The 25,279-nt window shown below is 39.8% G+C and overlaps 1 protein-coding gene across 1 annotated transcript in view; it reads left to right on the top strand.

Moving 5' to 3' along the window:
• ADAMTS3 (ADAM metallopeptidase with thrombospondin type 1 motif 3) overlaps nucleotides 1-25,279 on the top strand; it is a 214,911-nt gene that overhangs the window by 160,877 nt on the left and 28,755 nt on the right. The window contains exons 16-17 of the mRNA XM_040418128.1: nucleotides 15,827-15,907; nucleotides 20,026-20,189. Of these exons, the coding sequence (XP_040274062.1) occupies nucleotides 15,827-15,907; nucleotides 20,026-20,189 (245 nt within the window). The remainder of the gene's footprint in view (nucleotides 1-15,826; nucleotides 15,908-20,025; nucleotides 20,190-25,279) is intronic.

Below are 25,279 nucleotides of genomic sequence, written 5' to 3'. Positions count from 1 at the left end.
AAAGTTGCAAAAAAGTTGCAAACTCACTCCACTGAGGAGGTGGTGTAAAAGGGTAGAATTCCAAGACAAGTGTTAGATTTAGGATGCACCAGATTTAAAGGGGTTGTCCGAATTTTGATAGTGATGACTTATAAGATTTTGATGAACGGTATCAGATTGGTGGGAGTCCAACTCACAAAACCCCTGGCGATCAGCTGTTTGAAGAGGTCATGGCGCCGATGAGAGCTGTGGCCTCTTCTTAGGCCAGTCATATCGCGTTCATCAGTCACATGGCCTAGGTGCAACTCAGTCCCATTCAAATAAATAGGACTGAGATGCAATACCAAGCAAAACCGCTATCCATGGGCAGCACTGTGCTTGGTAAGCAGCGAGTAGGCCCGCACCACTCACTGGCTTCCTCAAACAGCTGATCGTCAGGAGTACCGGGTGTCGGACCTTTGCTGATTTGATATCGATGACCTATCCTGAGGATAGGTCATCGATATAAAATATCCGGAAAACCCCCTTAACTAATAACTTGCAACAGTAAATTTGGTGCAAAGTACACCAACACAGATTTAAGCAACACTGACAAAACTACTCATGCTAAATTCCTCTCCTAGCCTTTAGTACTCATATGGATATCTGTGGAAACAACCTGTGAAAATCTGCTTTGGCAGCTTTATGCAGATAAGTAAATTTACGCAGCCTGATTTCCCGCATTTAAGACAATGTTGATTGTCTTGCATTAGGGATGTATGTTGCTTCCTGGAAACCTTGAGTAAAATGCTGTTGTTGGAACCTGTGTATCTTAGTACTTTAATTGTTGTGAAAAGGATATAGGTCTGAAGGGCTCATTAATATTTTAAGGAAAAATTTAATTTTCAGAAAAAAATATTCTTTTATAAAAATGTATGCAGTTTTCTGCTGTTCTTCACATATTTAATTCCTCACACATTTTGGGATCTCTGCTCAAAGTCATTGAATGGGAACTTGCATTGCTTACTTCAAAATCTGTAATATGTGTACTGTAATAAGCCACGGTCATCACATGACCAGTACAGATGTTAGGTCATGGGAACTCGAGAAATGGATGTACAATCTTTACAAAATTACCGCTTTAATACAATGCAGTCTATAAAGTCTAATAAGATTTGAGTGGTCATGATGAAACGTATCAGGCAGATTCAGGTATTTACAGAAGCTATGATTATATGAAGACAAAATCAGTCAGCCTGATGATGGTTTCCCTATTGCAGTATATTTCTTTTACACTTACACAGAGTAAAGATAAACCGGAAACCATTGTAATGAAAAAGGTATTAAGATTCTATATTGGTTGGCTATATGGCCAGTCTTAAAGGGGTTGGCCCATCTTACACATTGGTGACATATTGTTGGGATATGACACCAATGTCAGATAGGTGTGGTTCCCACCTCTGGAACCAGCACCTATCTCTAGCACGGAGCCCCCCAAAGTAAAGAAGAGTGCAAAGTGCGAGCACAGCCAGCTCACCTCTATAGGAGTTACAGAAATAGCCCAGTTGGCCCTTGGCTATTTTCAGCACTAATATAAAAGTTAATGGAGGGTGGCCACACTTGTGTGGTGCGCCCTTGTTCATTTTGGGGGCCCCGTTCCAGAAATAGGTGCGGGTCTCAGAGGTAGTATATCCTAGAGACAGGCCATCAGTGTCTGAGAGGAGACAACCCCTTTAATAATAAGATAAGAATACAATAAAAAGATAATGATTGTATTAGTATACTGGTAACCCTCTTACATAGACGAAAAGGCACCGTGTGTAATGAAAAATGTACAAGTGTGAACTATTAGAAAACCAATATTCCAAAATGTAAGAAAATAAGCTTGCACAGAAACGTCTGATCTTACCCAGAATTCCTTTTGAATTTGAATCCACATATTGGGACCACAAGAATTTGTACATTTGGTGCTTAAAAAAATATGTTCAACTTTAGAAAACGGAAATGCAAGCATGGTTTCAATTTTGGTCAAAAATAACAGCATAGTTATAAGTCGATACCACACAGCTAGAACTTATATTGTTTTTGAACTGTAGGATGCACCAAATGATGTTAGATAGGTAGATAGATAGATAGATAGATAGATAGATAGATAGATAGATAGATAGGAGATAGATAGATAGATAGATAGATAGATAGGAGATATAGGATAGATAGATAGATAGATAGATAGATAGATAGATAGATAGATAGATAGATAGATAGATAGATAGAGTTTATAATGTATACATATAACACAGTACAGAGTGGAGCTGCTGCCCACCATCTCATTGCCCAACAGACCCTTTGAGTGCCTTTAGTTGTAGGCAACAAAGTGAGAATAGCCTGGGAATACCGGCTCCAAACTGTACTGTCTTATGTGTACTCATGCTGATCAAAAATATAGTAATACAATAAATTTTGATCTCATGAAATATATTGCAAAGTTCAATTTCTATATGAAATCATTATACACAGGACCATACAAGGATCTTAGCATAAAAACACAGAACACAATCATAGGTATGTCATTTGTGTTCACTAGGATAACCTGTAATTGCTAATTCTTTGGCGGCTCTGTCAAAGGGGTTTTCCAGATTACAGCTAGTGCTGATCTATCCTTAGGATATGTTATCAACATCAGATTGATGGGGGTCTGAGTCCCCCACTGATCATCTGTTCGCAGTAGGTACCAGAACTAATACAGAGAACAGAGCCAGAAGCACTGCAGGTTGCACAGTCATCCAACTGCTAGGACCCCCACCGATAATGAGAATGGCAGCCCCCAAGTTTCCTGTGTGAATGTAGCAGCAGCACATATGTGTGACCACATCTATAGCACACAGGTATCTCTGGCGTTCCCAAAGTAGTGAATGGAGCAGTGGTCATGGATATCCACTACTGCTTCATTCACATAGGGTAGTCAGTAGCCTGTTCTTTTGATCAGTGGGGATCTCATCTGTCAGACCCCTATCAGTCATACATTTATCTCTTATCCTGTGGACAGATAAGAAACATTGTTTGTGAGCCAACCTCTTTCAGTTAAGCATGGTCTAACCACTAAGTAAAAACCTAAGTCTAAGGGTGCATTTACAGGGCCGTAAGTTTTCTGCAGTCCGCAAACCGTGGATTTGCATATGCACAGTAGATGAGCAGATTACTAGTTATCCACTATAAGGACTTCAAGGACTTCCTGGTATAGTGTAGAATTCAGGACAACTTGTCACAATGTAAGATGTTCTTCATGTGGAATGCTGTATGTGCTTTACACCTATCTTGTTCCAAGATTTTCACTATTGACTCATTTAACCATAAAAAATTGTCCCGGATGTCAGAATTATAAATGGATTGTTATGCAAATGTGAAACGTTATGCAAATGTGAAATGTCACTGTGGAATAATCAGGACTACAGTTAATTCTATTTGATGGAACAATAATTACAATGAACAAATACTCCTAAGGCTAGTTTCACACTGGCTTTAAAGCAATCCGGCCGGACACCATAGACTATAATGGAATCCAGCGGGAATTTGGCCGCTCCCCGTCATAAATGCCTGGATTCAGCTGGACAAAAATCGCTGCCCGCAACAGTTTCTCTCTGGCTGAATCCCAGCATTTATGCCGGAGAGCAGCCTGATCCCCACCAGTTCCTATTATCTTCGATGGGTCTGGCTGTGAACGGTTTTATCTGGCCAGGCCAGATCTGGAGGTCTCTGGCAGGCTGTTCCTATGCTGAAACAGACTACTAAATTGCTTTAGCGCAAGTGTGAAAGTAGCCTAACCGATATACACATACACATAACTTCCCATCTCCGTCCACAGTCCAAGTATTAGAAATGTCACTGCAAGCAGACCGGTGGGCTCTTGAGATTATTAAAATCAACTACTCACAATTAGTAGTCATCTTCTGGACCTAGTCCATATTTTATTGAATCACCTGACGTACAGTATGTCCATATAACACAGAGAGCACTGAAGTGCTGAAGCCTCTCACTGACACCCCCCATCACGCAGCGTTCAAGGAGACGTGCCCCCAAAATGTTGTGTGATAGATGGTCTCGGTGAGAGAGGCTTTGGTGTTTTAGTATACTCTGTATGTTATATACAGCTTCTGGAATTTGCTTTCATTGCAGCTTAAAGTTGTCTGGGATCATAAACAATTTGGGCAAAAGACAGGCAATGAGATAATATCACAAAAGAACCAACAACTGTTAGATCCCTCACCGATTCAATGCCTCTGTTCTGCTGCCCCCTGCCAGTCTATGTTTACTTGGCTGCAATGCCTGTCCGCACATGACCGTTGCAGCCAATCTTAGACCTCACCTTTCTTGAGCTGTACACCTCTGAGGCCAGAAATTTGCTGCGTCAGTGACTTGGGTATACGGGCAAGTCATTGCTGCAGCCAAGTATACAGAGGCCAACATGGAGCCGTGAGGGATCTAACAGGTTGGTATTGTGTCTTACGTTATTTTATCACATTGCCTGCCTTTGCAAACATTTTTACGATCTCAGAAACCCCTTTAATACTCGTCTAAAACATTTGTCGGTATTTCTTCATACTCATGGTAAATTCAGTATTAAGTGATGGTTAATGGATGGATAAAACTGATGCCAGGAAATATTTGGTTCGAATTATTGCTGCTAAAGATGCTAAATGGGGTGGTTATTTTTACCTAGGTGATATGGGGGTTGCATTATCTTTGTGTTATCAAAATCCCCTTGTCACTTTTGCACAGAAAACATTTTGTGGGAGTGAAATGTTTCTCATTTTATAGTTTTATATACTGTATGTTAGATTATACTGGTTATATTATATGGTTATACTGCTTTACAGTCTATGTTTGTATACGTATAGCATAGCATAAAATACAGAGATACAGACAGCATATGTATTTGCTTTTGCGGTCAGCATTTTCCTTCTCATAGCTTTCTGATCCAGTTCATGGATGTAATTTTGTAGTGGTGGATGCAGATTTTCAAACAGAAAAGACTTTTACAGTTATTTTATTTTTATTATATAAATGAATGCTCAACTGTATGCTGATTCATTCAATACTATGTGGTCACTATGGTTGAGTTTTAAGCTATTTCTTTCAGAATACAGAAACTTTTCTATGTGTGCATTCATTTTTGGTAATAGAAACCTGATCGAACAGAACCAAGACGCCAGTGTGAACAGAGCCCAAATGTATACATTCTGCAGTCGTGACCGAATATTAGATTGGTCTAGGAGCAATCAAGACAGCATAAGACCAGATTAACACAACTTGGTTGAGGTTACTCTCTGTTTAAAGGGGTTGTCCGGGTTCAGAGCTGAACCCGGACATACCTCCATTTTTACCCAGGCAGCCCCCCTGACTTAAACATCAGAGCAGTTCATGCTCCGATGCTCTCCTTTGCACTGCGCTAAATCACGCAGGGCAAAGGCATTTTCCGGAGTTCTGGTGACGTACCGGGGCTCTCCATGGGACTGCCAGGAAGCCCGGTGACATCACCGGCACTGATGGGAGGGCTTTAGCGCTGCCCTAGCCAGTAAAACGGCTAGGGCAGCGCTAAAGCATGCCCATCAGAGCCGGTGACGTCACTGAACACACTGCCGTGTGTTGTTGTAAACAAAATAGCCCGGGCCCTGTGCGATCTAGCGCAGGGCAAGGGAGCGCATCGGACCATGAGATGCTCCGATGCTAGCATCAGGGAGGCTGCCTGGGTGAAAATATGGGTATGTCCGGGTTCAGCTCTGAACTCGGACAACCCCTTTAAGAAAAATCTAAGTCTGTCAAACTCTCTTAAAGAAGATCTGTCACCTCTCAGTCGGTTATAATTAATACTTGAATTCCCCATTTATAAATAATTATGAGGCTTCCTTCTTTCATATAAGTGCTCGTTCGCATCTTTGTTGAGCTTTCCGTTCTTCTGATACATCAAAAAAACTGAAAAATGAACTGATATATTTTAACTCTCACTTGTTTGAATGCGCATCAGTTATGCTCAGTTTGTGTCCATCAGAACAGAAAAAAAATATAAAAACCTGATCCATCTTATTTTGGGCATCAGTTGTCCTCAGTTTGCATTAGTTTGTGTCAGTTCCGTCTTAAATCAGTTATTTTTGATGGGAGAAAAAGTATATCAGGAAGGACTTCTGTTACAAATAACTGATGTTTGATGGAATTGATGCAAACTGAGTATAACTGATGCTCAAAATAAAACAGATTATTTTTTGTCACTTTTCTTTTCTTCTGACTGATCAGAACAACAGAAAGCTCAACGCAGATGCAAAATCAGCCTAACTCTATGCCAGACTTCTACTATTCCTACTGTAAGTTTATGAATGAATTACCAACAGTCTGCAATAAAAGTCTAAGGCCTTGTTCACATCAGCGTTCAGCCTTTCCGTTCTCCTGCTCCGTTATAGGAGCAGGAGAACGGAAAGGACAGATTCGGCACATAACTGAGCCGAACGGAGCCTACAGACCCCATAGACTATAATAGGGTCCGTTAGGTTTCCGCTCAGAAGATGATTTTGGAGCGGAGACAAAAGTCCTGCATGCACAACTTTTGTCTCCGCTCCAAAATCATCTTCTGAGCGGAAACCTAACGGACCCCATTATAGTCTATGGGGTCCGTAGGCTCCGCTCGGCTCAGTTATGTGCCGAATCCGTCCTTTCCGTTCTCCTGCTCCTATATCGGAGCAGGAGAACGGAAAGGCTGAACGCTGATGTGAACTAAGCCTAACTGGGTGTTAGTAGTTGGGGTGTATCTGACACTATCCAATCAGTACTACCAGTGTCAAACCCTGCAGGGACACACACCCATTGGTAACATCCAGTTGGACTTTTTGAAGACTTTTGGAAATTCATTTTTTAAACATTTTGTCTTCTCTCTCTCTCTCTCTCTGTGGTTTTTCTCTTTCCACCAGTCATCACAGCAGATCTCTCATATTAAAAGAAGCACACACACAGAACATGCTCTTGGACCTCCACCACTTTGAGGACATAGGGGATCTCCACCACCCACTTTTTCTGTCCAAGCCACTTTCCAATTGGGTTGCTATTTTAACAAAAACTAGTTGTGCAGCAAGAGACTTCTACTCTTCGCTGCACCGTTCACCTTAGGTCTCGCTGTCTCTGTTTATATAGGTAATGTATGCACTGCTCTCCTCTGGCGCGCCCAACTATGAGAAATCAACATTTGGTGACTCTAGAAAAGTTGTAGAGTTGGCCACACATGCCAGTGGCTCTGTCAATTGGCTCAGCTGCCTCCATTACTGGTTTAGACCTGTGAAGAGGACAATACATATGTGCAGTCACCTCTCCTGTATGTGTCTGCATTAGAGGGCCAGATGAACCTGACAGCAGAGTCAATCCCCTTCCCCTTTATACTCACTGCCCATATGTTCCTGTAGTGTGGCCTCTGCTGGCATTAATATAATCTTTTGAATCACTAGATGGGAAACATAAAAAAACAACCTTTTTAAAATGTTATACTCAAGCTGAGTAACCTTATCATCATGTAAAATAGTTCATCAATGAATTTCACCAAATAAATGGTCTTGGTCACCCAGGACATCACAATTATGCTATGCATACACTGAGTCCTTTCACCAGTTGACCATTTAGGCAGTATCCTAAAGGTTCTGTATAATATAGGGTGATCATCATGAAAAGGGCAACCCTATCCTGAGCTTGTTCCTCACTATCCCTGTTAAGCTGTGTCCTTCCTACACACTTCCTCCTGGGTAATGGAAGCTTCATCAGGGGAGATCCACGACTATTATGTGTGCTGCAGTCAATTATTTTCCTCTAGAGAACAGGCAGAGCCAAGAAACGTCACCCAGTGATAGATAATTTTAGTGGTAACAACTAGTTGCAAGCACCTCCAGGAGATCATGTGACCGACAGTGTATGTCAGTGTTCCTCAACTCTTAAGGTATAAGGTATAATGGAAAGATCTGCCCTTGTTCTGTTTTTTTGACCCGCGCCTAGTTTTGGCTCACAGTAACTAAGGGTCCATTCACACATCCGTATGTGTTTTGCGGATCCGCAAAACACGGACAACGACAATGTGCGTTCCGCACATCGCCGGCACTATAATAGAAAATGCCTAATGTTCTATTTTTTTCGGGAACGGAATTGCGGACCCGGAAGTGCGGATCCGGAAGTGCGGATCCGGAGAGCACATAGTGTGGCCCCATAGAAATGAATGGGTCCACAATTCCATTCCGCAAAATGTGGAACAGAATTGCGGAAGTGTGAATGGACCCTAATGGAAATAACTGATCAAATGACTGAAGTGTGAACTCAGCTTTAGGCCTCATGCACACGACAGTTGTTTTTCTCGGCCTCCGTTCCGTTTTTTTTGCGGATAGGATGGGGACCCATTCATTTCAATGGGTCAGCAAAAAAAAGGTGATAGTTCATCTGTTTGTGTTCCGCGTCCGTTGTCCGTGTTTCCCTTCAGCAAAAAAAATTGTGCACGTCCTACTTTTTTCACATTTGCGGACAAGGATAGGCATTTATTACAAGGGATCTGTGGAAAAAAACGGATCCTCCAAAAAAAACGGATGCCGCATCCATTTTTTGGGCGGACGCACAATTTGCGGACGCAAAAAACAACTGTCGTGTGCATGAGGCCTTAGCTGTATAAATCCATATCAGCTTGCTCTTGCTAGTAGCAGCTTTTTGTTGCAGAAATGTTAGCATTTAACAAATCTGTGCTTATATTGAAAGAATTTATCTATGAAAAACAAGGAGCTGAAAACCCTTGTGCAATGTAATGTAGTACTAAATGAATCAGTGTAAACTGAAGCATTCATTTCTATACAGATGTAGCAGGGTTAGCACTCAAGCTCTTAACTCAAATTTCTTAACTCATCGCGTTATCTTGAGACAAAAGCCATTGAAAAGCAACTGAAGGTGTTTGCTTAATGCATTTAGTTTAGATAACACGTCTCATAAATCATGAGTGTTAACTCTACTACATCTGTACTATACTGTAAATAAATAGTGATAGCTCTTCACACTGTGGTCACCTTTGTTTAACAGAATTTCTTAATTTTAGTCTAGTAAATCCAATCAAATTTGTACTACTCTTATTTCTGCCATATAATTAAGTCTACTTTCACACTCGCGTTTTGGCTTTCCGTTTGTGAGATCCGTTCAGGGCTCTCACAAGCGGTCGAAAACGGATCGGTTTTCCCCTAATGCATTCTAAATGGAAAAGGATCCGCTCAGAATGCATCAGTTTGCCTCCGATCAGTCTCCATTCCGCTCTGGAGGTGGACACCAGAACACTGCCTGCAGCGTTTTGGTGTCCGTCTGACGAAACTGAGCCAAACGGATCCGTCCTGACACACAATGTAAGTCAATGGGGACGGATCCGTTCTGACACACCATGTAAGACAATGGGGACGGATCCGTTTTCTATGACACAATAGAAAACGGATCCGTTCTCCATTGACTTTCAATGGTGTTCAAGACGGATCCGTCTTGGCTATGTTAAAGATAATATAAACGGATCCGTTCTGAACGGATGCTTGAATTATCTGAACGGATCCATCTGTGCAGATACATGACGGATCCACACCAAATGCGAGTGTGAAAGTAGCCTAACTTAAAGAGCTTGTCCCATCTGGACATTTCTGACATATCAATAGGATATACCATAAGCATCCAATTGGTGTGGGTCCCACCCCTGGAACGCACTCCTATCTCAATAACGGGGCCCCACTGTAAATGGAGAGCATGTCCCACATGCGCTACATTCTCTCTATTCACTGCTATGGGACTTCTGAAACTATCCGAGCAAGCCTGCTCAGCTATTTTTAAAAGTGCCTTAGCACTGAATGGAGTGGACAGTGAGCATATGTGGCCACCACCCATTTACCATCCTGAGACTCCCAAAGATAGCCAAACCAGAGTTTTCTGAAGTCCATAGCAGTGAATGGACAGCTGAACATGCGCGAGGACCCCATTGTTGAGATTGAATAGATCTCCGGAGGTGAGACCCACAACTATCAGACCGGCATTTATGGCAAATCCTATTGATATGCCATGAATGTCCAGATGGGAATACCCTTCTAAAGTAAACTCCATATATGAATTTCTAACTCATAGTCAAAGGCTGTGGATACCGATTGGACATTTTTTTTTTCTTTATTGTGTGGCAGTATTATGAGATATAAACATATTTGCATTCAGTTTTTATTAAAAAGTTTACTCTGTCTTCTGCAGCTTGCCTGTATTCTCATACATTTCAAACTGCTCCATTTGTTCAGTGTGGAACCCGTCTGACAAGCTATGTAGCCTTCCCTGCTCTTTAGATGACATCTTTGCAACCAAATTAATAAACATACATCGAAATGAATGTCAGCTTTATGAGCATTCAGGAATAAGGGCTGCAGACCAAAGCATCAGAAAGCTCATCTGATGGAATGGAGTGGAGGAGCCTGCACTGTATGAGAATACATGCAGGCTGCAGCAGATTAACGGTTCAAAATTTTCTAATAAGAACCAAATACTAATATGGATTTTTTCCCATAATACAGCCAATTGAAATAAAAAAAAATGTCGGAAAGGTGTCCCTAGTCATAGTGGTGCAAAGCAGTCAAGAGTGTGAGTTTTGAATAGTAATATTAAATCATTCCTGACAGCAGAGTCATTAAACAGTTTCATCGGCCTCTTTCAACAGGAAAACAATTAAGCAAGCGGTGCCAAAAAGAGTTCAAGTTACTGGAAAATGAAATTTGCAAGTATCTTCTTATCACAATATTTCATTGACTATTACTTTTACTACATAGCTTATTATTGTAGCTATAAATATATATCTAATAGTTACGACAAAGGCATGGCATTGCATTAAAGGACAATCCTGCCCCAAATTGGGTAGAACTTTTCCACCTCAATGTTCTATTTTCCTGGGATTTTGGCTGTTTTTTTTCTGCCTGATAAGTACCAACTAATTATTATTTTTGCCTGAAGCAAAGGCATCAGTAATTAGTCAAAGTTTGTGCTGTTCGTCTTTATACAGATAGTAGTTTTGGACAGGAGTTAACTTTGATCAACTATTTTCATGCTCTTGCTTCAGGAAAGACAAATGGCTGGACTATTGAGGTAGAAAATCTCCCTACCAATTTTAGCCACTGCAGCCCAAACTTTGGGGAGTGAATGATTTCCTTCTAATGTGTCCAAGAGATATGTATCAAAAGTCCACTTTTTTGGCTTATTTTGGGGTTGGTAGTGCATTTGAGGTCTATTTTGGTTTTAAGTAGGGCTTCTGAAACTAGCATTTAGAAATATAACAATACAGAGTCTCAGTGAATTGTATCTTTGAAACCAGGAGGGTTGTAGAAACAGAATATCCACCTTTTTAAAGGGGTTTTCCAGGAATACAATGTTTATGACCAGTACTCATCAGAGTCGGAACCCCTCTGATCAGATATTGATGACCTGTCCCGAGGATAGGTCATTAATATTATACTCCTGGAAAACGCATTTAACATTGTATTACTTTTAGGTTCAAAATGCTGATTAATTTGTACATTTATTGTTATGTCAGATGGAGCTTTGTTTTTTTGTGATAAGAGTTTCATTATAAGACTTGTAGCTGCCACTAGAGGGAGCATGGGGGCTTAATGCATACAGTCCTCTCTCTGAATTCAGTGCTCTAGGCTCCCTCTAGTGGTGGCTGCAGGCAGCCAGCATGCTATATTTTGTATGTATTTCTATACAGGTTATTTGCAGCTCTGTAACAGAAAGAAACAAGCCACTGATCATTATGAAGATATATTTTGAACTTTCTTAGATTAAAATTTAAAAATGGTGTTTAAGGGTCTAAATTCAATTTAAAAAGTACAGCCTTTGGAAGAAATGCTTTTAGACACCTACTCATATTCACCAGGGTTCTTATCAATATCAATAATGTTCCACATTTTAAAGGGGAAAATCAATTTATTGCATTGCTTCTACTTAATTTCCTGTTCAGTTTTGACAAAAAGTGGACCATTCACCCTCAGTAATACACTCTATAGTTCCTACCAACTCCACTCTATCACAGTCTAACTGAAATTAAACTCAGCAAAGCACAGGAATTAAAGGGGTTGTCCGGAAAAACATCATTTCTAACCAGTGCCAGCAGCCTGCCTCCCCTACTGAAAGAATAATACTCACCTGCTCCTCACTGCTCTAGTTCTCCCACGTCTCCATCTTGCTTTCCGTGGTTTGTTTTCTGATCTTGTGACCATGACCATGCTGGACAAACCCTTTAAGCTGACTTAAACAAACAAATCTAATAGCTGTTGGCCGAATGATACATGGTACATGTCGCTTCACTGTGCACATGGTTAATATATACTGCCCGATGTGCAGTGCATGTACAGTGGGTACTGACAAGAAAGACCATCCATAATCACTAAACTAATGCCACCGTGGGGTAGATGACCAAAATTGCCCCAGATAACAGCAAAATAGGTATAAAATATAACTTTTATTACTTTTTCTAAAAATGAAAAACATGCTGTGAGCAACTACAGCCTTAAAAATAACTAGCACTAGTGTATATTCACTCATATATGCATTGCTGAAGGACTAAAGGGTGTGCACTACCCCCAGTAATCCTATTGCCGCTTTCAATATACTGCGTGGTCAGTTATATTCACTGACATTGCTTCTGGTATAAGCAACTAGTGCTAGGCTTCTAAAAACTTAATTGCCCCCCAACATGTTTAGGGAGTACTCTGGCTTCATCAAGGGTAATAGGCAGACGAGTCCCTGCTCTCTTACCGGTAAGGTTAATTCGCATTTACTATTCATTGCAGGGACATGTGTGTTTGCTATGTGCAGGTTTCAGACCCTAAACCCCAGATGCGTAACAACATACTGGTGGTTTAGTCAAATCAGGTGACAAGTTTCCTTTAAGACTTGTCATTTATGTCACATGAGTCTGAAAATGTTATCATTAATCATGTTATAAGCAGTTTTTAATGACAGCATGATTCATTTTGGTTGTTGTTATCTCTCCAAGGTTTCACCAGACTGCCTGCCGGATCCATCAAAACGTATGCAAACTGATGGCATTTGTCAGACCAGGATCCCGATCCGTATGACAAATGCATCGAAATGCTGGATCCGTCTCTCTGGTGTCATCTGGAAAAACGGATCCGGCATTTTTTTTTTCACATTTTTTGCGCTCTGAGCATGCGCAGACCGCAATGCCGGATCCGTTTTGCCGGAACACTCGGGGCCGGATCTGGCATTAATGCATTTAAATGGGAAAAAATGCTGTGTTCCGGAATTTTGGACAGAGATAAAACTGCAGCATGCTGCGATATTATCTCCATCCTGAAAATGCAAAAAGAATGAACTGAAGATATCCTAAAGCATCCTAAACGGATTGCTCTCCATTCAGAATGCATTAGGATAAAACTGATCAGTTCTTTTTCCGGTATTGGGCCCCTAGGGCGGAACTCAATGCCGGAAAAGAATAACCCTAGTGTGAAAGTACCCTTAGTCATCCCTATATTTTCCATCGTGGCAGATTTATGCAAAGTTTGCTTCACTGATGGAAGACAGAAAGGCGAACGCTAGCACTCTAAGTGGCTAATGTACATAGCTGTCTATCTGGCGGAGTACTGATCTTCCCCTCTCTCTGTCTATATATGAAATTTTTGTTCAGAAAATCCCACAATCCAACATTTCAGTGGTCCCAACCATGCCTGGGTATTGCAGATTTACCATATTACAGGGTCAGATATTATTTACTGCAACAGAAGAGGACACTTGGAAGGAAGCAATAGATGTTCATAGCATTGTGCATGAATTGCATCCTGGTGTGTATGTATTATACGCTTATGGGACCGAATCAAAATAATTTTATTTTCTTTCTTATAGAGCTACTAAACTAATGCCATTACAAATTTTATTTTTTTATTTTTATAAAATTGTATATAATTGAACTTTGCAACTATTTCTTCAGCAGAACCTAGAGGTTGTCCTAAGATTATTTCTAGGTTATGTGTTACATTGCTGGGGGTCCCACTGACCCCCACCAATCATAATATAAAGGGTCTTGTGTTTTCTATAGGACAGTAGCAGGTTTTTACAGTCATAAGAACTCTACAAAGTTAAATTACTCTAATTTTAAATTACTCAATCACGAGAGCCAGTTTGCTACACCTTGGGTACCCTCTGGTAATAGCCTAATCAAGTGTGTAGGGCAAATAAGTTAAAACATGGTTAACTCAGGCACTGGATCTGCTATTTTTTTTTATTGGATCTGTCAGCTCTCCTACGATCTGGGTTTTGGTAAATGTCTTAATTCCACATGAAATAACAATTATGGATTATATTTTCTAATTTTGGTGTTCCTCTGTTAATTTTTCAGAATATTTATCAATAAATTGACAACTGGGTGTTACTATTTCCCTTGTCAAAGGGGTGTGTCTCTACACACTATGACTCTGTCAGCACTAATTAGACAGTGTTGGAGTATGTAGGGACATGCCCAAGCTGGTAACATTCATTTGAAACTCTGATTGATGGGGATGGGGATTGATAACATGCACAACAGTTCATGTTATCTTCCCCTTGGAGACATGTACAGTTACACAAGGAGGGACAATCTATGTCTCTTCTCTGTGCAGCCTGTCAGCACTTCTCCCGCTGGCCACTCCCTCTCCTCTTCCAGGCTGGCTGTGATCACAGCAGGCTAGAGGGATGCTTTTTCTAGGCATAGCTCAGATGTGTAACAGCTAAAGATATGTCTTGTTTTAAAGCTGACAGTCTAAGCCTTAAAACAAGACTGCAGTGCTAGCTGCAGTAGATCAGGAGATATAGCCTTTAGAAATTAGGACCTGAGTCAGAGATGCATGTATATCCAGCTCTTACTTGGAACAGTTTCTAAAATTAAAATAATATAAATAGAAAAAATAATCTCAACGTACAGTGTATCAGGGCTAGTGCTGCAGTCTTGTTTTAAAGCTTAGAGTGTAAGCTTTAAAACAAACCCTGGATTATATCTCTTGCTGCTACACAGCCAGAGATCCTGCCATCAGTAGCATGGAAATATGAGATATGTCCTTAGCTACTGAAGTGCTAGCCTGCAAGAATGTATGAGATATGTTCTTGGCATATATGTATACATGAATATTGGTTAAGTATTGTATACAACATAGAAAGTCAAATCAAAAGAGTACTTGCTGAAAAAGTGACATTTTGATACATATCCCTCAAGTGCAATGCCTTCTAGTGTTTATGTATTTTCTTCTACAGTTAAGAATAGTCAATGAAAGTAATGCGACTTGTCAGTGATTTAATTAAAATAATCTGTTTAAAGGGAAAACAAGAGGAGCTTTCACTTTACCTAAGGGAGCACGAAACATCTCTCTATTTGAGTCAAGAGAGTCTAAAAACATTGTTGGTAAGTGACATCTCAGATCATATGAGATGTGAGATGATGACTCTAGGCATTGGTGGTTCTTAGCAAGCATTGCTTTGAAAGAGACAAAATGTTCTAGTTTCCTATGTTCCGATTGCAAAATTCATTTAAATTCAGCTGATTTGTCCTTCCAAAATGACCTTTTTTTACGCACTTGGACATAAGAAAAATAAACATTTTGCCTTTCTTTATTGTTTCCACATGAACAAGAGAAACAAAGGCGCCGTCAAACAAGCTATAAGGCAGCTTCCAGTCAAAGCATAACATTAACTAATCTTTATTTTACCTTTTCATTGCTTGTTGCAGGATCCATTCTGGATAGATTTTTATAATGTAATGCTAGACTAACCTTTGCTTTTATCTTTTGTATTCTTCTGCTTTATCACAACACTTGTGTAGGCTACCTTAAGATGTTTGACATCCCTCCTGGTGCTAGACATGTGTTTATCCAAGAAGACGAGGCTTCACCTCCTATTCTTGGTAAGTGTTTCTACCTGGATTTGATGCAAATCCCATGAGCAAGAATAATATATAATTTTTTATGCAGCAGTTATAGGATGCTTAAAGTTGGACTGTTTAGTGATTTGTGTTGCTCCAACTTGGAAGGAGAGAATTTCATAGTGAGAGAGAAGCTGATTTGGGTCAGGATTTCTGAGTAAAAAGTTGAGTAAATCCTGCAGGACTCCTAGGAAAGACAGTGAGAGTCCTGATAACCCTACCCACCCAACATAATTGACAGCCTTCTCTGTACACACACTGATATAAGACAATTTGTCAATCATCCTATGTGGATGTAGTTATAAGGACTTTTACTATCCCTCCTAGGAGTCCTCTCAGTATTTACTCTGCTTTTTAGTGAAAAATCCTGACCCAAATCCTGTAAAAGTATATATCACAGAATTCAGCTTCTCTCCCATTATGAAACTCTGCCTCCAAGACAACACAAACCATGCAACAGGTCCACTTTAAGCATTATATAACTTCTACAGAACTATTTGACCCCTTGTGTCTTTCTATATATTGTTCTGTTCTCTGAAACCTGTATTACAAATATCCATATACTGTATACTGCTGGTTTCAATACAGTTTAATTGCAAAACCCCTTTGAATCAGCATTTCTTAGCAAAATGTATTTTTATGCATATGCATATACATTTTCAAGGATGTGATGATCGTTTTTAAACACATTGCTTTAAACACTCAGCATATTGCCATTATAATCTTTTATGTATTGGAAACTGCCATTTTGACATTTTTGTATCATGCTTTGGTTTATATTGGATGTTTAAAGACATGTGAAGAATCGCAAAATATATCCAAATAACCCAATGTACAAAGAATGTGCTTTTATCTTTTGCTACAATATTTAGGGTCCTGTTGACCACGATAAACTGTAAATATTGCTTAATGTCAACTAATTTCCTGGTTCACATATACAGTATATCCACACGTAAAAAATATTTTCCTGATATATTTTTCACAAATTCACATTGCCATAAACTATGAATATTTTGATTGCATTACAGCCTAACCTCAAAGCCTGAAAACACATGCAGTAAAAATGAATTTCCGGTTCATAAAAAACTTCACATTAACTGGGGAAAAAACTGAACACTTACTTGGTGCCCTCTTTTACATCTTTTTAGTTTCTAATCAGTTCCCTGGCTTCTCTTCTGCCATCCAAGATGGTTGCACCACTTCTCAGACTACCTGATGTACACTGTGCATTTAGTAGCCCAAGATACTTCCTGCTGCCCTTGGATTGGCCAGCACTGCAGACATGAACAGTGCTGACCAATCCAAGAGCAGGACTGGACAAGTAGGAAATGTATTAAGGTACCGGTGTGCAGTATGCATCTAGTCTGAAAAGAGGAGCACCATATGAGCAGCTAAAAAGAAGAAAGGAGGGCACCATGTATGTGTTCTGTGCGTTTCCCAGTTAATGTGAATTTTTTTCATGTTGACTTAACTTAATCACCCTTCTCCCCCATCTGCCACTCCAATTATTTAGAAAAGCTGAGACATAGGATGTCCTATGACAAAATAGCATCAATTTAAAAAAAAAATTACCAGCAGCTCTGGGGATATTGTTGTCCAACTTCATTTTTAGATGTGAGTTAAAGGTAAGATTGGATATATTGTTCCCGCAATGTTCACAGCATTTCATTAAGAATGGCTATATAGTCTTATGTCAGCAACATCTACTGAGTTTATGTCCATTTACATTTTTCCTTAGAAAAAAAAAAAATACCGTTAATTTTACAAATATAATTATCAGTTCCCTATTATACACTACTCACAAAGTTAAGAATATTTGGCTTTCAGGTGAAATTAATGGAAAACATAAAAAGTTCACTATACAGTGATATTATATCATGAAAGTAGGGCATTAAAGTAGAAGCATGCAATGGGGATTTCCTCATCTCAAACAATTTATTGAAACAAAAGCCAACAACAGTGGTGGGTATACCCCCACAAAAATGTCAATGTCTCAATAACTTGTCATGTAGCCTTGAGCGTCAATTACAGTTTGTCAACGACGTCTCATGCTGCTCACAAGTCGACTTATTTTCTGTTGAGGCATGGCATTGCACTCTTCTTGAAGAATGGCCCTCAGGTCATTGAGGTTCTAGGGTACAGAGTTACGAGCCTCTGCATGGAGACTCAGCTCATCCCATAGGTTTTCAATGGGATTCAGGTCTGGAGAAAATGCAGGCCACTCCATTTGAGGTACCCAGTAGCCGTTCCCTAATGATGAAACCTTGATGAGCTGGCGCATTGTCATCCATGAAGATGAAATTAGGCAGAGGCACAATGCAGAGGCACAATGACTGGATTAATGATGTTATTTAAGTAGTATGGGCTTGAACAGCACTGAGGCCCACTGGTCCCTCATCCAGCGTAGATGCTCCCTGGCTCATGCAAGACGATGACGCCTGTGGCCAGGTACCCTTTCAGGTCGTCTAGCATGTAAAAAAAACATTAACATAATGGTCAAGTAAAAAAAATGCAGAAAATCACATACTGTATCCACCCATGTATAATTTGTTAAAAAAATGAAGAAAACTACATATAATTGGTATACCCGCTTCCGGTAATGACCTGGGTCACGTTGATTATCCTGTATGGTGAAAACTGACTCAGGAGTCAAAGCTGACAATTCAGAACTTAAATTCTAAAACTAAAATGGCTGATGTCATTTGGTGCTAAAATGCACTATTTTTGTATTTGGAAGTAGGAATGGCATTTTAGTGTAATCATAACATAATATGTGGAAAACACTCAGGGTGACTAGCAAAGAGCATATCTGTTGCGAATAATGTACATTACAGATAATGCATCAAGGCAAGCAAATGGACATAAGAAAATAGTTTTAGCTCGATCAAGGACAAAATGCTGTGCACATTGTGTGGTACCATCAAAATATATGGAGTATACTGTATAAAGTACAGAACACATAAACAACCCACGGTTAAAAAGATAATTATTTAGTTCTAATGCTATTTGAACGTTTCCAACACTTTCTGCTATAGAGTTTCTGAGGCATCTGAGGACACATAAAGTGTGTGCCAACTTACGGTGACTGTAGCCTTCTTTACCAGAGTAATGGCAGCCACAGTACAGCCTGTAAACTTGACCAAGTGTAAAAAAGAACTTAAAATGACTTTGCTGCCCCCTAGAGGTTTAAGTAACGTTTACCAAAAGAGTCCTCAGATGCTTTTGCTTAAATATGTATTACATCTACAAATAAATATTCAACCACATATTCATACTTTAATAGTTGGTGACTATCTGCAGATGGCTTGTAATTTAGGTTATTGTCTGTTGGATTGTGTTCAGAGCAAGTTCACACTAAACAGCATAAACTTACATAGTCTAAAGATGAGCCAAATTAATCACAGTGGCTCACAGTGTGCATGCGATATATTGCGGGCATGGCTAGACAACGTTCCTTTGGCTAGTTGGTGCCAACTAAATTTGTTAAATCTGGCCCACGTTGTTGCATATTAAACCATGCCCCCTATTTACTTAGTCATGCCCCCTTGTCGAGCTGGAAAACAAGCAGACTACGCACAGTGGATTATTCTTTTTAACCCACTTGCTAAAACTTGATGTAGCATTATGCGCCAGAAATGTAACAAATTTTGGCACCTATTACAACAACGTCTAGATGCAATCGCATTAGTGGCCCATTGTGTTGATCCAAATGTATATGCTGGCATTTTTCTGGACTTCCAGTCCTTAACCTTGAAGAACACTACAGAGTCCCCCAGACTGAAATGTCTGATAACAGTAACAATGAACTGCAATAAATGAACATGAGATCTTGAATATAGGATGGAGATTGAATTTGAGTTTGGTTTTTCGTATCTCTTTCACTTTTTTTTTTAATTATATTTTGTTACCTTACCTTTTCTCATACAGACTCCTAGGCAGGGTTAACTCATTTGTATGTTTAAAATGATGCTGGCTTGTTTTGCAAAGAATGTCAAATTTTTGACATGGCATACCCCTTGTAACATTTCATTATGGCTCTGATGTAAAAATGTGACTGATACTTTATTAAGCACACTTTAATATTTGTTTCCTTCTGTAAGCCATTAAAAACCAGGCAACAGGACATTACATTCTGAATGGAAAAGGTGAAGAAGCCAAGTCTCGATCCTTCATAGACCTAGGTGTTGAATGGGAATACATAATTGAAGATGACATTGAAACTGTACACACTGACGGGCCATTGCATGATCCTATTGTGGTGCTGGTGAGTAATAATGCTCCCCATTTATGAAATGTACCCTCTTCAACTTTTATCATTACGATATATGTATGCAGAATGGGGGCTGAGCTGCATAGGCTGTCACCTAGGATGCCATTAGGGAATAAAAAATTTCACTTATCCTGGAAAAAACAAGCAATCAAGAGAAAAATAGCAATGTCATAGGTCTTTGAAGGCAGCAACACAAAAAAATAACTGAGAAAAGGTCAAAAGTCCAAAAAAGCATACATTCATTTGGTATTTTCTACTAAAGTAGAAAAACATACATTAATTTGGCATAATGATATTGATCTTTAATACTGCAGGGTGAATGCTATAAAAACAAAACCCAGAACACAATGGGGGAAATGGTGTGTTTTTTCAAACTGCCACCCCAAAAAGGTTTTAAAAGTTTTACAATACATTAGATGTATCCCAAAACCATGCCACTAAATTATGCTACATATCCATGCAAAAAAAAAGCCCTCATATGCCTATATCAGCTGAAAAGCAGAAAAAAAGCTTTGGCTTATCAGATGAAAAAAACAAAAAAATCAACAGTTCCTTAACTACCAAACTAGGCTGTATCCTTGAAATGTAAAGGGTTCAATAAAATTGCTCAATACTAATTGAGATATTTCCGGATAAATGCCATTAACACACCTTGTAGGATGACTACTTTATGGATCTCAGTTTGTTTACCACCACGAGACTCCATTTGTGAAAGTTGAGCTCTAATCACATCTGTGTTGTGGTTTCTGTTACAAATGGAAAACTTGTTGCAGTATTGGCCACAACGCTCAACAATCACCACTGGTTTCCAACAGACTCCATTGATTTAAAATGGTTTCACAGAGGTGTCTGTTGTAGTTACAGATAAATAAAGCTGCATGTGGCACTATTTTTTCCATCAAATATCACAGAATTTTTGAGAGAAGTTTCAAACACATCCTCTAACGCCGATGTCAACATAGCCTTAGTCCATCAACAACAAATGATTCATACATTAAAGGGGTTTTCTGGGCTTTTAATATTGATAACCTATCCTCAGGATAGGTCATCAATATCAGATCTGTCCGATACATAGAACCCCGCCGATCAGCTGGTTGAAGAGAAGGCCTTACCTTCATTGTTTACCTGCTCATCGTCGACAGTGCATCTGTGAGCAGGTGTAACACCAAGTTGTCCTTTTCAATTCTATGGGACGGCTCGTTCCTATACACTTGAATAGGAATGAGCCGTCACATTGAAGTGAGTGGGATGGCTTGTAATTACACCTGCTCGCTGCAGCGATGTCGATGGAGGGATGGCTGTGATGCACAGAGCGCTACCTTCTCTTCAACCATCTGATGGGCAAGGTTGCCAGGTGTTGGACCTCCGCTGATCTGATATTGATGACTTATCCTAAATATAGGTCATCAATATTAGAATTCCAGAAAACCCCTTTAACCTCTTTTCAATATCCACTGTACAGAGTTCCCGCAATGTGCCATACATCTGCGACACAGTGACTGGGCGGGCACAGGAGCAATCACTGCTGGAGCCTGGCTGTGACTGCTGTAATGGATCACGGATAGCTTAAACCTAAGTGGTTTACAGAAAGGGGGACTCCCACTCTATCCTATTGCACTCCCGCAATTCTATCACAAGGATGCTGATGGTCCCTATAGCTGCTGCAGGCCTTAAAAAGGCCTTTGTCATGTATGGAAGTCTATTAGGTGCTGCCATCAAGTCTTTTATTATCATAAAAATAAAAACTATACATAATTGGCATGCCAAATCCATAAAAACTTGAACTATAAAAATATCACTAGATTTATGCAGTAGGGTGAATGCTGTAAAAAGAAATACATAAAAATAATGGCAGAATCTCACCTCCCAAAAAACAATAAGAAACGATCAAAAAGTCATATGTAACCCAAAATGGTACCAGTAAAAACTCACCCTGCAAAAAAAAGACTCCCCACAAAAAAATATGGCTCTCATAAAAAGTTTTTTAATGCAAAAGTGGAAAAAAAGTAAAAAAAAAAAAAAAAGCTATATAAACTAGTATGACTGTAATCTAAACCACATGATGCATGTAGTTAAAATAAAATCCAAAAAACAATGGTGGAATTGCTGGTTATATTTCATATTGCCATCCAGAAAATGAAATACAATAAAAAGTGATCAAAAAGTCTTACATCAAGTCTTAGCAACCAATTAGAAGTGCACTCTGGTATTGGCGATCCTGCCTCTTGGTAGTTGCAGTGCCCTGATGTTAGGTGTTCGGCAGGAGTGTCGGTGCAGGTGCACATTATGATGTATGGTGGGGTCAATAAACTGGCCAGTTTGTATCAATAAATATGTCTCTCTTTACTAAAGTGTAGGATAGGAGTTGCAGTAAATCAGGCAATAACAAGACACAGCTCCAAGGTATATAACAGTGCAGTCCATCCTCAATGACAGTGTATGGACAGCAGCAATAATTGTGGGTTGTAGTACTCTTTCCCACTGCCTTTCTAAAGTCTCTCAACAGAAACATGGGCTGGCAATGAGGTTCTTGGTAAAGGCTTCTTCAAATTCCCTGCCTGAGGTGTACAGATTTAAGGAAGTGTGGAAAAGTCCACTGGGCTTGGTTAAGACAGAAAGACTTTGCTACAGTTTAAGATGAATAGGCCACAAATTTCTGAATGTTTACACTCCCAGCAAATCATCCAACATCAAGGGCACCCAACAAACACCAGGCAGGAGCCCCAATACCAGGGTATGCCGAGGACAGAACGGGTGCGTCCTTCAATCCCTGCATGGCCCTAAAAAAAAAACTCACCTCATCCACTTGCGCTGCAGCAGTCTCTTCTCTCTTCATTGAGCAGGACCTGCCAAGGGACCTGCGATATGCGTGGTGACATAACCAAGTGGGAGCACATCGCAGGTCCTTCTGCAGGTCCTATTCAGTGAAGAGAGAAGAGACTGCTGCAGCGCGAGCCAGTGGCTAAGGTGAGTTTTTTTTGTTGTAAAATCAACGAAAAAAAAACAGCAGTGGGCCATTATAGGGACATTATTTAAACCATAGGGGCCCTACATTGGGGGCATTATTAAAGCTGGGGACATAAAAAAAAAATTCCTACACTATGGGGCAGATTATTTTAGCTGGAGGCATTATTAAAGCTGGGTGTGGTAAAAAAAAAAAAAAATCATGCTCTATGGGGGACATTATTTTACCCGGAGGCCTACATGGGGGCATTATTAAAGCTGGGGACAGTAAAAAAAATTCCTACACTATGGGGGACATTATTTTAGCTGGGGGCCTACCATCCTGTGGGTGTTCTCAGAAGGGTGGTTCTAGAAATAACTGCCAATCAAATTCATCCATTTTTAACAGACATGAAAAACGGATGCAAAACGGACGTTAACCTTTTCATGACCAAGGGTCATTGATACCCCCGTGACCACGTCTAATTTTGCAAATCTGACATGTACCGGTATCACTTTATGTGGTAATAACTTTGGAACGCTTTTACTTATACAACCCATTCTGAGACTGTTTTCTCGTGACACATTGTACTTCATGATAGTCATAAATTTAAGTCAATATATTTCACCTTTATTTCTGAAAAAATCCCAAATTTACCAAAAATGTTGAAAAATTCGCAATTTTCAAAATTCCAATTTCTCCGCTCTTAAAACAGAAAGTGATACCTCATAAAATATTTATTACTTAGCATTCCCCATATGTCTACTTTATGTTGGCATCATTTTGTAAATGTCACTTAAATTTTTTAGGACGTTAGAAGGCTTAAAAGTTTAGAAGCAATTCCTAAAATTTTTACGAAAATTTCCAAAACCCACTTTTTAAGGACCAGGTTCAGGTCTGAAGTCAGTTTGTGGGGCTTACATAGTGGAAACCCCCATAAATAACCCCATTTCAGAAACTACACCCCTCAAGTTACTCAAAACTGATTTTACAAACTTTGTTAACCCTTTAGGTGTTCCACAAGAATTAAAGGAAAATGGAGATGAAATGTCAAAATTTCACTTTTTTGACAGATTTTTAATTTTAATCCATTTTTTTCTTTAACACATCGAGAGTTAACAGCCAAACAAAACACAATATTTATTTCCCTGATTCTGCGGTTTAGGCCTCTTTCACACTACCGTTTTTTTTTTTCCGTTTTGCGGGCCGCTTTTTGCCGCAGAGTGCAGATCAGAGCCTGAAACCGGCATTTTAACACTGCCGCAATCCGATTGTTTAGTCTGCACAGACTAACCAATCGGAGCGATCGTTGGCAAAGGACCACTCTGATTGGTCCCTTGCCGGCATAACTGGACTGTATGCTGTGCAGGGGCAGAAGCTTTAATCCAAGCGCTTTGGTGTTCGGAAAATATTCTAATAAAAGGAAGGCCCCAAAAGTCATAAAACACCCCTTCGTTCTGAGGCCTGTGTTTGGGTCACATTGCACACTAGGACCACTTATGGGATATTTGTAAAAACTGCAGAATCAGGGTCATAAATATTGAGTTATGTTTGTCTGTTGTGTTACAGAAAGAAAATTATAAAATCTTTCCTTAAATTTCGCCTCCTCAATGATTTGATTCCTGTGAAACACCTAAAGGGTTAACAAATTTTGTTTGGTGCAGTTTTTAAAATTGAGTCATTTAAAGGGGGTTCCTTTATATAGGCCCTCTCAAAACCCACTGGAGAGCTGAACTGATTCCTAAAAAACAGATCTGGAAATGTTCTGGAAATGGCTTCAAGAATTATAAGCCCTCTAACATCGTAATGGACTATTCACACAACGTTTTTTGCCGCAGACACCCACACCAAAATTTCGCCATCAGCCATGTGGTTTATTGAGTGGTTTCTGCATCCCAATTATTTCAATGGGAGGCAGCTCTGAGGATCGTGGAGCAGCAAAGGAAACGTTCCTTCTCAGCACGACAGCGGCTTTAAATCGCAGCTCCGCCATCCTCAGTGCTGCCTCCCATTTATTTCAATCACCACTCAATAAACCATGCAGCCACCGGTGCAATTTCAATGCAGTTGTTTGCCCCAAAATTCCATGGCAAAACATGCCATGTAAACAGTCCCTATACATTAATGGAAGTTTAAAAAA

The sequence above is a fragment of the Bufo bufo genome, chromosome 2, assembly GCF_905171765.1.
Source record: "Bufo bufo chromosome 2, aBufBuf1.1, whole genome shotgun sequence".
In the NCBI taxonomy this organism is placed as follows: domain Eukaryota; kingdom Metazoa; phylum Chordata; class Amphibia; order Anura; family Bufonidae; genus Bufo; species Bufo bufo.
The sequence above is the reverse complement of the archived record's forward strand: the minus strand, read 5'-3'. Positions and strand labels throughout refer to the sequence as shown.